The 13050-nt window shown below is 39.7% G+C and overlaps 2 protein-coding genes across 5 annotated transcripts in view; one reads left to right on the top strand and one right to left on the bottom strand.

The window, feature by feature from the left end:
- Positions 1-2862, bottom strand: part of nav2a (neuron navigator 2a) — a 240161-nt gene extending 237299 nt beyond the window's left edge. The window contains exon 1 of the mRNA XM_016295832.1: positions 2399-2862. Within this exon, the coding sequence (XP_016151318.1) occupies positions 2399-2629 (231 nt within the window). The 5' untranslated portion in view covers positions 2630-2862. The remainder of the gene's footprint in view (positions 1-2398) is intronic.
- A 1961-nt stretch (positions 2863-4823) lies between these two features.
- Positions 4824-13050, top strand: part of LOC107603160 (transcription factor E2F8-like) — a 15135-nt gene continuing 6908 nt past the window's right edge. The window contains exons 1-12 of one of the 4 annotated variants that reach the window (XM_016295876.1): positions 4827-5052; positions 6058-6148; positions 6813-7058; positions 7170-7326; positions 7405-7719; positions 8299-8460; positions 8724-8861; positions 8978-9181; positions 9655-9739; positions 10444-10915; positions 11107-11415; positions 11584-11719. In XM_016295876.1, coding sequence (XP_016151362.1) covers positions 6065-6148; positions 6813-7058; positions 7170-7326; positions 7405-7719; positions 8299-8460; positions 8724-8861; positions 8978-9181; positions 9655-9739; positions 10444-10915; positions 11107-11415; positions 11584-11719 — 2308 coding nt within the window. In that variant the 5' untranslated portion in view covers positions 4827-5052; positions 6058-6064. Of the gene's footprint in view, positions 5053-6057; positions 6149-6812; positions 7059-7169; positions 7720-8298; positions 8461-8723; positions 8862-8977; positions 9182-9654; positions 9740-10443; positions 10916-11106; positions 11416-11583; positions 11720-13050 lie in introns of all 4 variants that reach the window. The other 3 variants (XM_016295877.1, XM_016295875.1, XM_016295874.1) reach the window with 3 other exon arrangements.

Here is a 13050-nt window from a genome sequence, read left to right as displayed (position 1 = left end):
ATCTGGGAAGATTTGCATAACGCTGCCCAAATGTTCACGCAAAGGCGGCATAACTTATTCTCGCTGTAGTATTATTGCTGCTGCCGCCGCCATGTTGTGAAGGCGCTGTGTGCTTCATTGTGAAAGCGAAACTACTTTGTTTGGCCTTCCAAAAGAGGACGATATCGCTTCGTCATGCCTAGAGCTGATCCGTGCTGGTTGCTGAGGAAATACTTCAACTTGGCGCTGTCGATTGCCGGATCGGCTTTCACCGTAGACGAAGCAGAGTCCAGCACGGGGTCGTCACATGTGGTTGCCGCAGGCATCACAATATGGTAAGGGACGTAACATTTCCGTCACATGCTTGAGGAATTCAGCCAATCACAACGCACTGGATAGCTGGCCAATCAGAGCACACCTCGCTTTTTCAGACCGATGAGCTTTGTAAAAGTCAACACGTTTCAGAAAGGCGGGGCATAGAGGAGAATCAATAATGTACAGAATGTGGAAAATAATGTGTTTTTTTTACCTTAAACCACATAAACACATTTCATTACACCAAATACACAAAATAATGTTCTTTTTAGCAGCATCATATGACCCCTTTAATATTGAGGATAGCAGAAAACAAAGAACGCACTTTAGTATCTCTTGAAGCAAAACAAAGCAATACAACGCTCACAAGAATAAATGAAGACTCTACTCAATATAGGCCACTATGCTTTTTCAATTATACTTATTTCTTTAATGTATTATTCAGCCTATTCATTGACTCACCCTTCCTGCTGTCAATGAAGGGACTACTGGAGTTCACCGGCTCTTTGTCATTACTATAGGCCCTAATCTAAAATTCATAGCTTCAGATTGAAAAAAAATGATGTACATCAACGAACAATTCCACAATGAAGTGTATTACCTGCGCCTCTCCCAGGAAATGTCATTTGATGAACACACGTAATCAAAAAATCAGGCCGAATAGTGGAAGAAAATCCAATTAACCAAAGCAGGAGCAGCTCTCTCAGGAAAATCTATATAGCATGAGGTAATTGGGAAACACCTAGTGTCAGATCCAGGGAGACCCCTGTTATTCCACAAACAATGGACCGTACACTAGCAGACGGATAGACCTATTCAAAACCACTGGTTTCGGTTAACAGACTATTGTGCAATACAAAATACAGTGCAATGTTCACATTGAACAAATGACTGATTCATATCACCCTTTTGATAACTTGAATATGCAATTAGTTACTTGAATTTTGGTTTTTAATGCCAACAATCTTCTTTATGTCACGGCGTGTGTTCGTCTCTGTGAAGGCGTAGTGTCCTAACAAGAGTTCATCATGCTGGAAAATTGGAAAACAGCAGCTGTGCTTTTTGCTACTTTAATTAATTCATGTTCTACTAGAATCCCAGGTGATCAGTTTTGCATATCTAATCGAGTGAAACCAAGACGACGATGGAAAAAAAGCCCATCCACGAAGAATTTTTGCAAAATGAGTCTATATACTTTAATAGTCCTCCAAGACTCTCCTTTAAGTCTGGGCGAGAAACCAAAATGCCCCTGAAGGATCCAGCTGGGCAACCAGGAAGCCCAAGCCTCATCTACTCGCGTCACGCTAGTATTTATACCAAGCAAAACATGTCATACTTGGACTGGCAAGCAAATGGGTATCCGTTTACATGTAAAATCAGATTGCCAAAGACGGAAGTGAAACATGGGCCTTAAGGAATCTCTAAGCCAATTAGTTCGGCTCTTGAGAGCAGAATGCGCCTGAAACTGGATCGGATGCAAAGAACGCTTAGGTTTGTGATGCCTTATTGTGCATTACTAGCCATTTATTCTAGCATAAAACTTGCATGAGTGGTAATCTGCACTGAGAGGCTTAGTAAACCAAGGATTTGCTTTCAAATAAAACTAAATAAAGCAAATCACTTTCTTACATCAACACCAAAACTCTGGCATCATTTTTCTCATGCTTCACTGCTACAAAGTCTAAAATTATCCTCAAGCTTTGTGGTCAGCACATGCATTTGCAAGCAGTCATAAAGTAGACACACAAATCTCAGCACAAGTCAATTAAGCAGCCATTGCACCTGGTGCTATGCTATTGGGCCATATGCCAAGGGACATGCATGGCCTCAGCGGACCATAAATCACTGGATAATGTGCAGCATGGCCATGGTGAAAGTGGTCCAAGTTTCTCCTTTAGCATGAAAATAAAACTCTAAAAAGATTAAAAAGCTGCAAACCGCACTTGAAGAATCAAATACAGACACAATCCTGTTTGGAAACTGAAATAGTTGAAAGCAAATTAGGGGCATTTAGGAAAAGATCAAGCACCTTTAAATTTAGGAAACGCTGTAGTTATACATAAGATATATGACGTTATCTATCACCTCAGATCAAAGCACCAACCTTTTTCTGATCTTCCAGACCATGAATCACCTGCTTCCGCTTTGGGGATGTAGACGCCTCAGCTCCCTTCTCGGACATCTTCCAAAAACACTCCTTGAAGTATCCGCTGCACTTCTTCAAAAACAAATCCAACGCTCTCCGACCGGTTCCAGTATTCCCAAATCCAAAGTCCCTATGCAAGCAAGCTAATTCCCTTTGCCACAGTAATGTCCATTCATTCGTGCGATTCATTGAGTCTGGGGTAGGACAGACGTGTGATCACACCATGGTGCATCCCTTCAGATGAAGCCCAGCACGGCTGCTCTGTGACAGGCATCGAGAAGGGGGGAAGGGCCCCTGTGACCAGCGACCCCAACTTCATAATTACACATTTCTGTATTCACAGTCATTTTCCTGATGATCTGAAAGCTTCCAAATGACACAGCGGCATGTTCTTGCAGCTTTACATCACAGTCGGGTCTCACACAAATCCAAAGATGCTATTTTTGCTCCAGAATTGGTCTCCTGACCCACATGCACCTGATGTAAAGAAGGGGAAAAAAACAAGGCAACTTGTCATATAGTGAGATATACATATGCAAATGCATTATATTTTATTCAAACTACAACTTGAATGAGAAAGACTGAGATGGTGCTAAACAAGCATGATTGCATACATTGATATTTATTTATTATATATTACAATATAATCACAACTCATCATAAAACATCCTATAAACAACTAATAAATCAAAAAGGCATTAGTCTAAATAAACTTTTCACCCTAAAACACAAATTCTACAGTTGAGATCTTGTGCAAGTTTGATTTCGATAACAATTTGCTCATACGTAAGCGCAACACAAACAAATAATCATTATTCTGACTTTTGCCATTTTGAATATGGATGAAGACTCTTAATTTAAGTACAAAGCTTCCAAATGACACAGCGGCATGTTCTTGCAGCTTTACATCACAGTCGGGTCTCACACAAATCCAAAGATGCTATTTTTGCTCCAGAATTGGTCTTCTGACCCACATGCACCTAATGTAAAGGGGAAAAAACAAAGCAAAACTAAATACAGTACAGGCAACTTGTCATATAGTGAGATATACATACGCAAATGCATGATATTTTATTCAAACTACAACTATAACAATGGTGCTAAACAAGCATGATTGCATACATTGATATTTATTTATTATATATTACAATATATCACAACTCATCATAAAACAACTAATAAATCAAAAAGGCATTGGCCTAAATAAACTTTTCACCCTAAAACACAAATTCTATAGTTGAGATCTTGTGCAAGTTTGATTTCGATAACAATTTGCTCATACGTAAGCGCAACACAAACAAATAATCATTATTCTGACTTTTGCCATTTTGAATATGGATAAAGACTCTTAATTTAAGTAATCATATCTCTGCCATGCAGCCCCTCCTTCATAACACTCGCATTGTAGTCGAGATCCTTTGGTTCTTAAGTGATTCAATATAAAAATGTAACATTGCACAACAATTCAGACCGCAACGCTTATAGATAAGGTGTGATAAAGCAGCTATTTAATGACGACAAACCAGAGGATACAAGAGACAACTCACCCCAAACAAGAGCGCAGAGTGTCCGCGGAGGGATAGGGATGCGGAGCGGAGCAGCAGTGGCAGGCAGTGCACGCGGGACCACAGCGGCTTCAATCCATCACATCACGTCTCTTCTCGCCGCTTCATGCCGCTGAACGTCTCCATGGAAGCGTCCTCAGCGAAAGCGCACAGTGCCACCATGCGGCAGACAAGGGCAGAGTCGCTAGAGATATTTGATGCATCAACAATACAGCCTACCGTACTGCAAAAATGACATGATTAATAGTAAGATCTCATACAGTTTAATGAAAAACTGTTGCGAAAAATCAACTGAACTGTTGCGAAAAAGACAATGAATTAAAACAGTGTACAAAATTATTGTTTTTTTTAATATGTTTTAAAATGTAACTCATCCCTGTGATAACAAGGCTGCATGATCCTTCAGAAATAATTATATGCCGATTCAGTGTCCCAAGAAACATGTCTTCTTATTAACACTGAAAACCATTCAACAGTTTGTGGTAAGATTCAAATAAATTAATAAATAGGATGCACTAAACTGATTCAAGGTGAACACATTTATAATGCTACAAAAGATTTCTATTTCAAATAAATGTTCTTTTGAACTTTTTACTCATCGAAGAATACAGAAAAAAAGGTATCATGATTTTCAGATTTTTTTTCCCGTTTTGTGTGTGTGTGTGTGTGTGTGTGTGTTTTAAATATAACAATAAGGTTGGCGGAGAGGCGAGCGGAGGCGGGGCGGCGTGTAGCGCGCTCTGTCCAGTATCTAGGCGGGACAAATGGTCAGACTGATCAAATAAACTTGTTTTACTCCCTACTAGGAAACGGCCACATACAACTTTTCCTCAGCTATGCAGCAAAAGCAGTTTGTACTCATTTTTTGGTTACATTAATGTGACTTAATTATTAAGAGTTAATTTACAGAAGTGTTGGATCCGATATTATTGGAGACCTGGAACTGTATAACGTTACGTGTAAAACTTACCTGTACAGTATTCCTACGGATTTATGGGCACGACTGATGTCGAGCAGTATGTGAAAGTGGTACATTTCTCTTTTTGGGTGAGTAGCTTTGAAATGTTATCATGTTTTTTTGTTGTTGTAGTTTTAAAGTTACTCAATGGAGACTGGAGAGAAGTGTAAAGTTATGTGGTTTGCTGTAAGCTTACGGACTTAGCTGGCTTCAGGCCCGTTTTGGCTTAACATATCCGCTTTAGTTAATACAATTAATCGACAGATAATATTTGTCCGTATAATATAATACGTACGTTAATTTAATCCAATATCATACATTTAGGACACATGCCAGACTGGCGGCTCTTGGTAGTTTCGAACCCGCGTTAAAAAGGCTGAAACTCCTAATTTTGTGGTGTTATGAGCCAACGTGACTACAATCTTGAGCTAGGTGCATGCGTATCTTTATATAATTAGCTCCTGAGCGATAATCATGTACTTTATACTTATTATACTGCACGTAACGTTAGCAAATGAGTTATTAGCTACCTCTGCTGCTACTCTGGTCATTTAAAAATCTGCTTAATAGTTTATATAGACTGTTTGAACTGCTCAAAGCGCACGACCATCGGGGAGATAAACGATTTCTTTAAAGTTGTGTTAAAGTTAGTAACTTCCGGATTATACATTTTGCAATCGGCCAGATTCCGCGCCAAGATTTCAAAAAGCGTGGAGGCGCGCTGGACGCGGCGAAGTCCCGCCCCCCAGGGCCGCACTTATTGGCTGCTGTCAGTTGGGGGCGTGTTTTCGTACGAGTTCTGCGTAGCCATTCGATGGAACGCTTGTCAGTTATTGCTAAGCGCAAAAAAAAAAAAATCAACACTGTAATTTGAAATCATAATACTTTTTAATTTATGCACATTGATTCGCATCTGTTACGTTTTAAAAACAAGTTGAGAAATTGTTGAACGTTATACCCGGACTGATCTTCACAAAGTTGTCTCCAAGAATGTATAATGCTGTAAAGAAACGGTAGGACTGCTTTATTGAATGTAAATAATAATAAATTAACGTTGATTTTTGTAACGTTGCCTCGTGTGTTCTTTTCTTTAGGTGGAAAATGTCCAGTACATTATCAGAAGGTCAAAAACTAATCAGGAAACCTTTAAGAAGTCCATGCAAGGAAAGATCAGCAAATGACACGGTCAGTTATAAATATTTTGGCTTGGCAGATATTATTGTCAGCAAAAGAATGATTTGAAGAACCTATACTATTAACTTATACTCTAGATTAGGGGTCTCCAAACTCGGTCCTGGAGGGCCGATGTCCTGCAGAGTTTAGCTCCAACCCCAATCAAACACACCTGAACCAGCTAATCAAAGTCTTACTAGGTATACTTGAACGTCCAGGCAGATGTGTTGAGACAAGTTGGAGCTAAACTCTGCAGGACACCGGCCCTCCAGGACCAAGTTTGGAGACCCCTGCTCTAGTGCAAACGGTCCAAACAAGGGCCTGCAGGACAAAGTTGGTGTGTGTTGACCTTTGATTTGTCCGGCCATATCATATCACAAGAGAAGGGGAAAATAGGAAGAAAAAACAAGCCATTAATGCACATCTTCATTTGTTATTTAACTTTGTGTTAATATTTTTTAATATGTAGAGAAATGTCTGAAATGTAGAGAATAAAAATGTTTTAATGTAATATAGTTGAATATATTGCAACAATTATTTGTGCCCCACAACGCTCATTCTAGTTTGGTTTCTGGCCCTTTGTAATAAAAGGTTTGGGTAACTCTACTCTAGAAGTATTTCTTGAAAAAGAGTGCGATTATGATCATCAAGACCTCATGTGTTTTCTATGAAATAGGGGCATGTTTTTGTGGAACCACAAACACCACTAAAAAACGCAAGTAAGGCTTCAGAAGCTGCGTTACTGGGGAGTCATAAGAACATGGGGCCCCTGACAACACCTACTAAGGGTCTTGAGGCACCGTCAGGCGAACCCTGGACACCCACCTCCAACCTGAAGATGCTCATCAGTGCAGCCAGTCCTGAGATTCGCAACCGCGAGAAAGACCGTGTCGCAGACAGCGGTGAATCGGAAAACTCACAGGTATCAGTAAAAGTCTGTGCATGACATGCATCTCCCACTGTTTGTTGATTTACTATCCGTGTTGATAAAATGTTTTGATATATGTGTGTTTTTCATTGTCGTGCCACACAGGAGCCTGAACAAGGAGAAGAAGTAGAAAAGCTCCAGATAAGTCGTAAAGACAAAAGTCTGGGTTTGCTGTGTTACAAATTTATTGCAAGGTACCCAAACTACCCCAATCCCGCTGTAAACAACGACATCAGCCTCGACGATGTGGCGACAGAACTAAGTAAGTCAATCAATGCTCACACAAAACTACTCATTTCAGTCATCAAGCCGTGTTTCATCAATCCTAACTGCCTCTCAGATGTGGAACGACGTCGCATCTATGACATCATGAACGTGCTCGAGAGCCTAAACATGGTGAGCCGGCTGGCTAAGAACCGCTACACGTGGCATGGCCGGGTGAAGCTTGCGCAAACACTTGCCATGCTGAAGCGAGCTGGCAAAGAGAACCGCTACGGCCAACTGATGCAGCAGATCCGTCAAAGGAGCCTAGAGCGAGAAGAGAGAGCGTTCGACTTGGACGGAGAGGAGGAGAAGGAGAATGAAGAAATGTCTAGTTTTGAAATGGATGGAGACTCTGGTCAAGCAGAGCTTTCAGGAGCAGATCCTAAAGCAGGTAACAATGTCCAACCATCTGCTTTAGGCAATACTGTGTTATTTCATCTATCTATGCATGATAGAAAGCCATTAGGTCTCATTTACAAATAATTGTGGATTATTTTGCATTTGTACAAACAGAAGAATTTCCTAAAAAATCCTAATTCATTACACATGCATACACACGTGAATTTGTTCTTAATTTCATTGTAATGTTAATGTTTTATTCTTGAAATTAAAAAAAGTTGCATATAAGTCACATTTTATTAGATTGTTCAGAAATAATGTAAAATACCGCATGTTTTGCAAGCTTGACGTTAATTGCATTATATAAGTCACTTTGCAATGTAATTGCAGCACATTTTTTTTTAAACGCATTTTACACACACAAACCTTGCAGCTCATCCTATAATGCAGCTTTTCTTATTCTTCACTGTATATTATGAAATATATTTAAAACATAACAGGATTTAAAACTTAAGAGTATGTGATTTTTACATGCGTGTGATTTCAATGAATCCTACTTTTCTCTTTTCTTTTTTATTTAGAATACACTTTAGTATTAAAGAGACCCACTGACCTTGCTTTTTTTCTGCAGCTTCTGCAAACAGTCGTAAAGACAAATCTCTGAGAGTGATGAGTCAGAAGTTCGTCATGTTGTTCTTGGTGTCCAGCCCTCCTGTGGTCAGTCTCGAAATAGCTGCCAAGATCCTAATCGGTGAAGATCAGGTGGTGGATCAGGACAAAAACAAGTTCAAAAGTGAGTGCTGCTCTCATCATACATATAAAAAAACACGTTGAATAATTATTTATAGTGGATGGCACATATGTTATCCATTTCATTTGGTGGTTGGAAACAGATACAAATCTTGCAAAAAGTGCATTAACAAGTGCACTCAACCAATAAAAACTACTTTGAAGAAACTAATTCATTAATGCTTGAGTCTAAAACTCATCTGTAATTTAACTGTCTGTACATTGAAGATGGAATTGATTATCTGATTATCTCTTTTCTGATGGCAGCTAAGATCCGCAGACTTTATGACATTGCAAATGTTCTGAGCAGCCTAGAGCTGATAAAGAAAGTGCATGTGACTGAGGATAGAGGAAGAAAGCCTGCTTTCAAGTGGACTGGGCCAGAATACTTACCATCTTTAAAGAGTGAGTGTACCATGTTTCACATGAAATCGTTCATGATCCTACTTGTAGTGTTTATTTTAAGCAGTCTGCATATGTTCTTCTGTAATTTTTTGTTATTGGTTATGTTTGTTTTACAGACCTGGGGACCTCAACTTTATCATCAGCATCACGGCCTATGGAGTCTCGTTCCTCTGTTGACAACTGTGCTAAAAATCTCTTTTCCTCACCCGGAACAAAGCGAGGTTTTACTCGACATAATTCCTTAGTCAAATTGGTAAAGAGCATACAAGATGACCGCCGAAAAATCAGCTCTGCACCTACTAGTCCAGTTAAAATGAGAGGTGAGCCATAACTGTTTCATCGTGAGCAAGCAGCCAACTAATAGTCTTCTGTTTTCTGTGGGGATTTTCTACTTTCAGATGTCATCTGGTTGAAATCTCAAGACTCAAGTTTGCCTCCCAGCATGAGATTGTCTTTTTGAAATCTGACCACACAGACAAAATGATTTTTGGGGACTTGTTACAATTAAAAGCCTAACATGGAACACTGAAGACTGCAGTAATGGCTGCTGAAAACTCAGCTTTGCCATCACAGGAATAAATTACACTTTAAAATATATTAAAATAGAAAACAGTTATTTTAAATTGTTAAAATAATAGTTTATGTATTTTACATAAAATAAATGCTTTAAAATTAATTTGCATAGACAAATGCAGCCTTTGTGAGCATAAGAGAAATAAACTTTTATCGATTTAGTAACATCCCTAGACTTTCACTACACCTGAAAACTAATGTCCTATCTCTTGTGTTATAGGTGACTCTGCAAATTGTGACTTCTACACAAACAAAATGGCTCATTTGGCTGCTATCTGCAAAAAGCAACTAGATGAACAATCAACGTAAGTAAACTTGTGTTTCTTAAGACCGGGACACACCAAGCCGATGGTCGGCCAACGTCAGGCCCTCGGCGAGCATCTGTTGGGCTAGTTTTTGTGAAGTGTTCCACACATCAGCTCACGTCGGTGGCAGTTTGCCCGATTCAACGTGTTGAATCAGCTTTGGGCCGTCAGTGAGAGTGAGATCTCTGATTGGATGCTAGGTTTAGCGAACGTGTCAGTGCCCGAGAATTAAAGAGAAAGAGATGAAAACGAGCAAGTAAATAAAGGCGGCACAGACAGAAGGCTGTTCTAATGTTACGTGATCTTACCCAAGCATTCCAATATGCGAATATTTTCATTACAACATGAACCGCTTAAAATGAAGAAAGTTATCAACATGACAGATATTCAAAATGGTAAGCAAGCACTGCTTTGTTTACATATCGTATATCTGCGTATGTCTCGTATATCCTTGTTTCGGTTTCTCCTTTTGAATGACTAATACATACTATTGATAGCTGCTGATATAGACAGTTAATTCCTCTCACGCAGGCACAGAACGCCCATGTTAGTTTGCAGACGGATGTAGTCGGAGCATTTTTTTTTTATTTGGTCTAGTCACCGCTAGTTCTTTGAAGTTGGCTTGGTGTGTCCCGGCCCTTAGAACAGAAAAAATACAGTTAAATACCCATTTCAGACATAACACCTGTGGACTGGTCTGCCAGGGTCCATCGTATTCAGCCTAAGAATGAGGTGACAGATGCTCTGAATGGAAGCACTTCACAAGTATCTGAACTACCTGAATCCACGTCTGCTAGCAATCATCAGTCTCATGGGCCTTCGGAAATGCAGATCCCAGTTCTTCCCGCAGGGGCAATTCCATATCTTTCTACCAAGTGCTCCCCGATCATCCCGGTTCTGATACCTCAGCACCAGGCAGGCGGGTCATATGCTATTTACATGCACCCCACCTCTCTCAGACCGCAGCCCACCAGCCTAGCAGTCCGTTCGATGACATTTGAAAGCCCAGGAAGTGCAAACACAAAGACATCACTGGCTGCTACGACTAGCAATAACCAAACCAACCAACCATCATCACACGGTAAAGAGCCGACAAGTCCCTCAACCGTTAAACGAGCATGTGGCGAAAAGAGCTTAGCAGGAAGTCCATCTAAAATGCAGCGGATAGAGCCAAGGGTGAGGTTATTTGTTTTTATTTATTGTTATATTTAATATAAGAAATAAGCATGATCACATACTGAATTAAATGTTTGAACTGGCATTTTAAGTCTGAATTGTCTTAAATTAACTGCTCAGTACCTGCATTTTATGTGCTGATGTTGCATGGATAAACAGTTTCAACCTTCTGGTTTGCATTTGCTTTTCAGAGTGTTTCTCCAAAACTGTGTGAGATTCTGCAAGCCCGCCTAAAGGCCCGTAGAGGGGCTTTTGCCTCCACCCGGCCTTCCCCGAGAGCCCTGCACCTGGAGTTCTCCAAACCCTCTGAGAATCAGCCTCCCTCACTAATCACCGGCACAGCGCCTCTGGAGCACAGCTTGGAGACCTTCCTGGAGAAGGTTCAGACCTCCGACAATGAGGCCGGACTGACGCTTGACAGACCACCACAATCACAGTCCCAGAAGCTCAGCGTTCCCTTTCAGGATGTGGTGCTGCCATCTGGACCCATACATACAGAGGTAAGAGTACTACATACTACACTCTATGTGTGCAGGAACACTACACGTGTGCACCTTGTCTGTCTGATCTTCAAAATTCCTCATGCTGGAATGATCCAAATTGGTTTTAGTTTTTTTTTTTTTCACATGAGTTCTGGTCTTGACCCTAATTTCTCTCATTTGCATCAGACTTTGATCCCCGCAGGTTATTTGATTCCGATCTCCCAGCAGTCCATTGTGAACTTCAGAGATACACAGTACTCCATTGGAGAAAGCTCTAAAGCCTCCACACCAACGTACAACATCTATCACACCCCAACAGCAGGTATGCCAGCACCCAAGGTAACACATAAGTGTATATAATTATAGGAGAAGAAAAGCTATTCTTTCTAGTTATATTTCCATGACTAAATATTGATTTTCGTTTTTTTTTTATGTGTTTTGCCCGTTTATTACTCATTAACAGCGTTTTGGGGCCTGAAAACAGGTTTCAAAGGGCATGTTTTTGAAAACGGTACTGTTATTGTCTCCGTGTAAACTACGATAATGTGAATTTGTGAAATACGGTGACGTCATGCGAATGTATTTTACATGTTCAGTCTATAAGAATGAGAATTTATTTTTATTTTTTTTTAAACAGTGACAACCACTGGCCTGGTATGCATAATACTGAATGATTAATTAGTGAATCTAGTCTGAATCCATCTGATTTTGAAAAATACTTATCTAATAACCAAACAACTAGAAATATCAAGGATATTCAATGCTCAAAGTTCTGGAACTCAGATGAGACCTGTGAGAGCTCAATTTGGCCCAAATCTGAGATGTCAAATAGTCCAAAATGTTTTACAATAAGCTACTATGATGCATAAAAAAGTGATGCAACTGACAATAATAAGCCCAAATGTGGGGAAAAAATGTTACAATAATAATAATTCCTGGTTTTGGACAAAATTGTTTTGGAGGACCAATGTCATTGACCGAAAGTAACATTTAATTAAGTGCTTCTCTGATGGCGCATTTTTTAATTTAGCAATATGTAAAATTTGTTGAGCTGAAATAACTTTTAATACGACTAGTTTAATTGATCACCTAAGATAATGACAATCTGAACAGCATGAGTTTCAAGAAAGAAATCATTAAGGTGCATCACTTTGGTTCATTCATTGATTGCTTACTATTAATAATAGTATTATTAATAATAGTAAGCAAGTGTGTGCTGCATATTTTTGTGCTTGTTAGTAGGGTTGTGATGGTGAGGAAATTTTCCCACCGGTTAATCGACGTGTGACAACACCGTTAATACCGGTATCACCGCGGGGGCGTTCCCTCTTTTCCTCGCTTTCCTTCGCTTTTAAATAACTTGTAAAAGCGGCGTGCGCATTTTACTTTCACTTTCAAATAGCGGCAATTCGGAGTAAAGCATTTGTTCGTTTTTAGTTCGTTTGCATTTTCCCTCTTTTCCTCGCTGCGCATTTTACTTTCACTTTGAATTAGCGGGCAGTTCGGCGTCAATTGCTTGAATGCAACAACAAAATACAACGTCAAACTCACTTTAACGTATATATATATATATATATATATATATAAAACTTTTATTAACAAAACAAATAAAAATACACCATGCTATAGGGCAGGCTATGCCTAATATAAAAT

Source organism: Sinocyclocheilus grahami, unplaced genomic scaffold (assembly GCF_001515645.1).
Source record: "Sinocyclocheilus grahami isolate Dianchi unplaced genomic scaffold, SAMN03320097.WGS_v1.1 scaffold341.1, whole genome shotgun sequence".
In the NCBI taxonomy this organism is placed as follows: domain Eukaryota; kingdom Metazoa; phylum Chordata; class Actinopteri; order Cypriniformes; family Cyprinidae; genus Sinocyclocheilus; species Sinocyclocheilus grahami.
The sequence above is the reverse complement of the archived record's forward strand: the minus strand, read 5'-3'. Positions and strand labels throughout refer to the sequence as shown.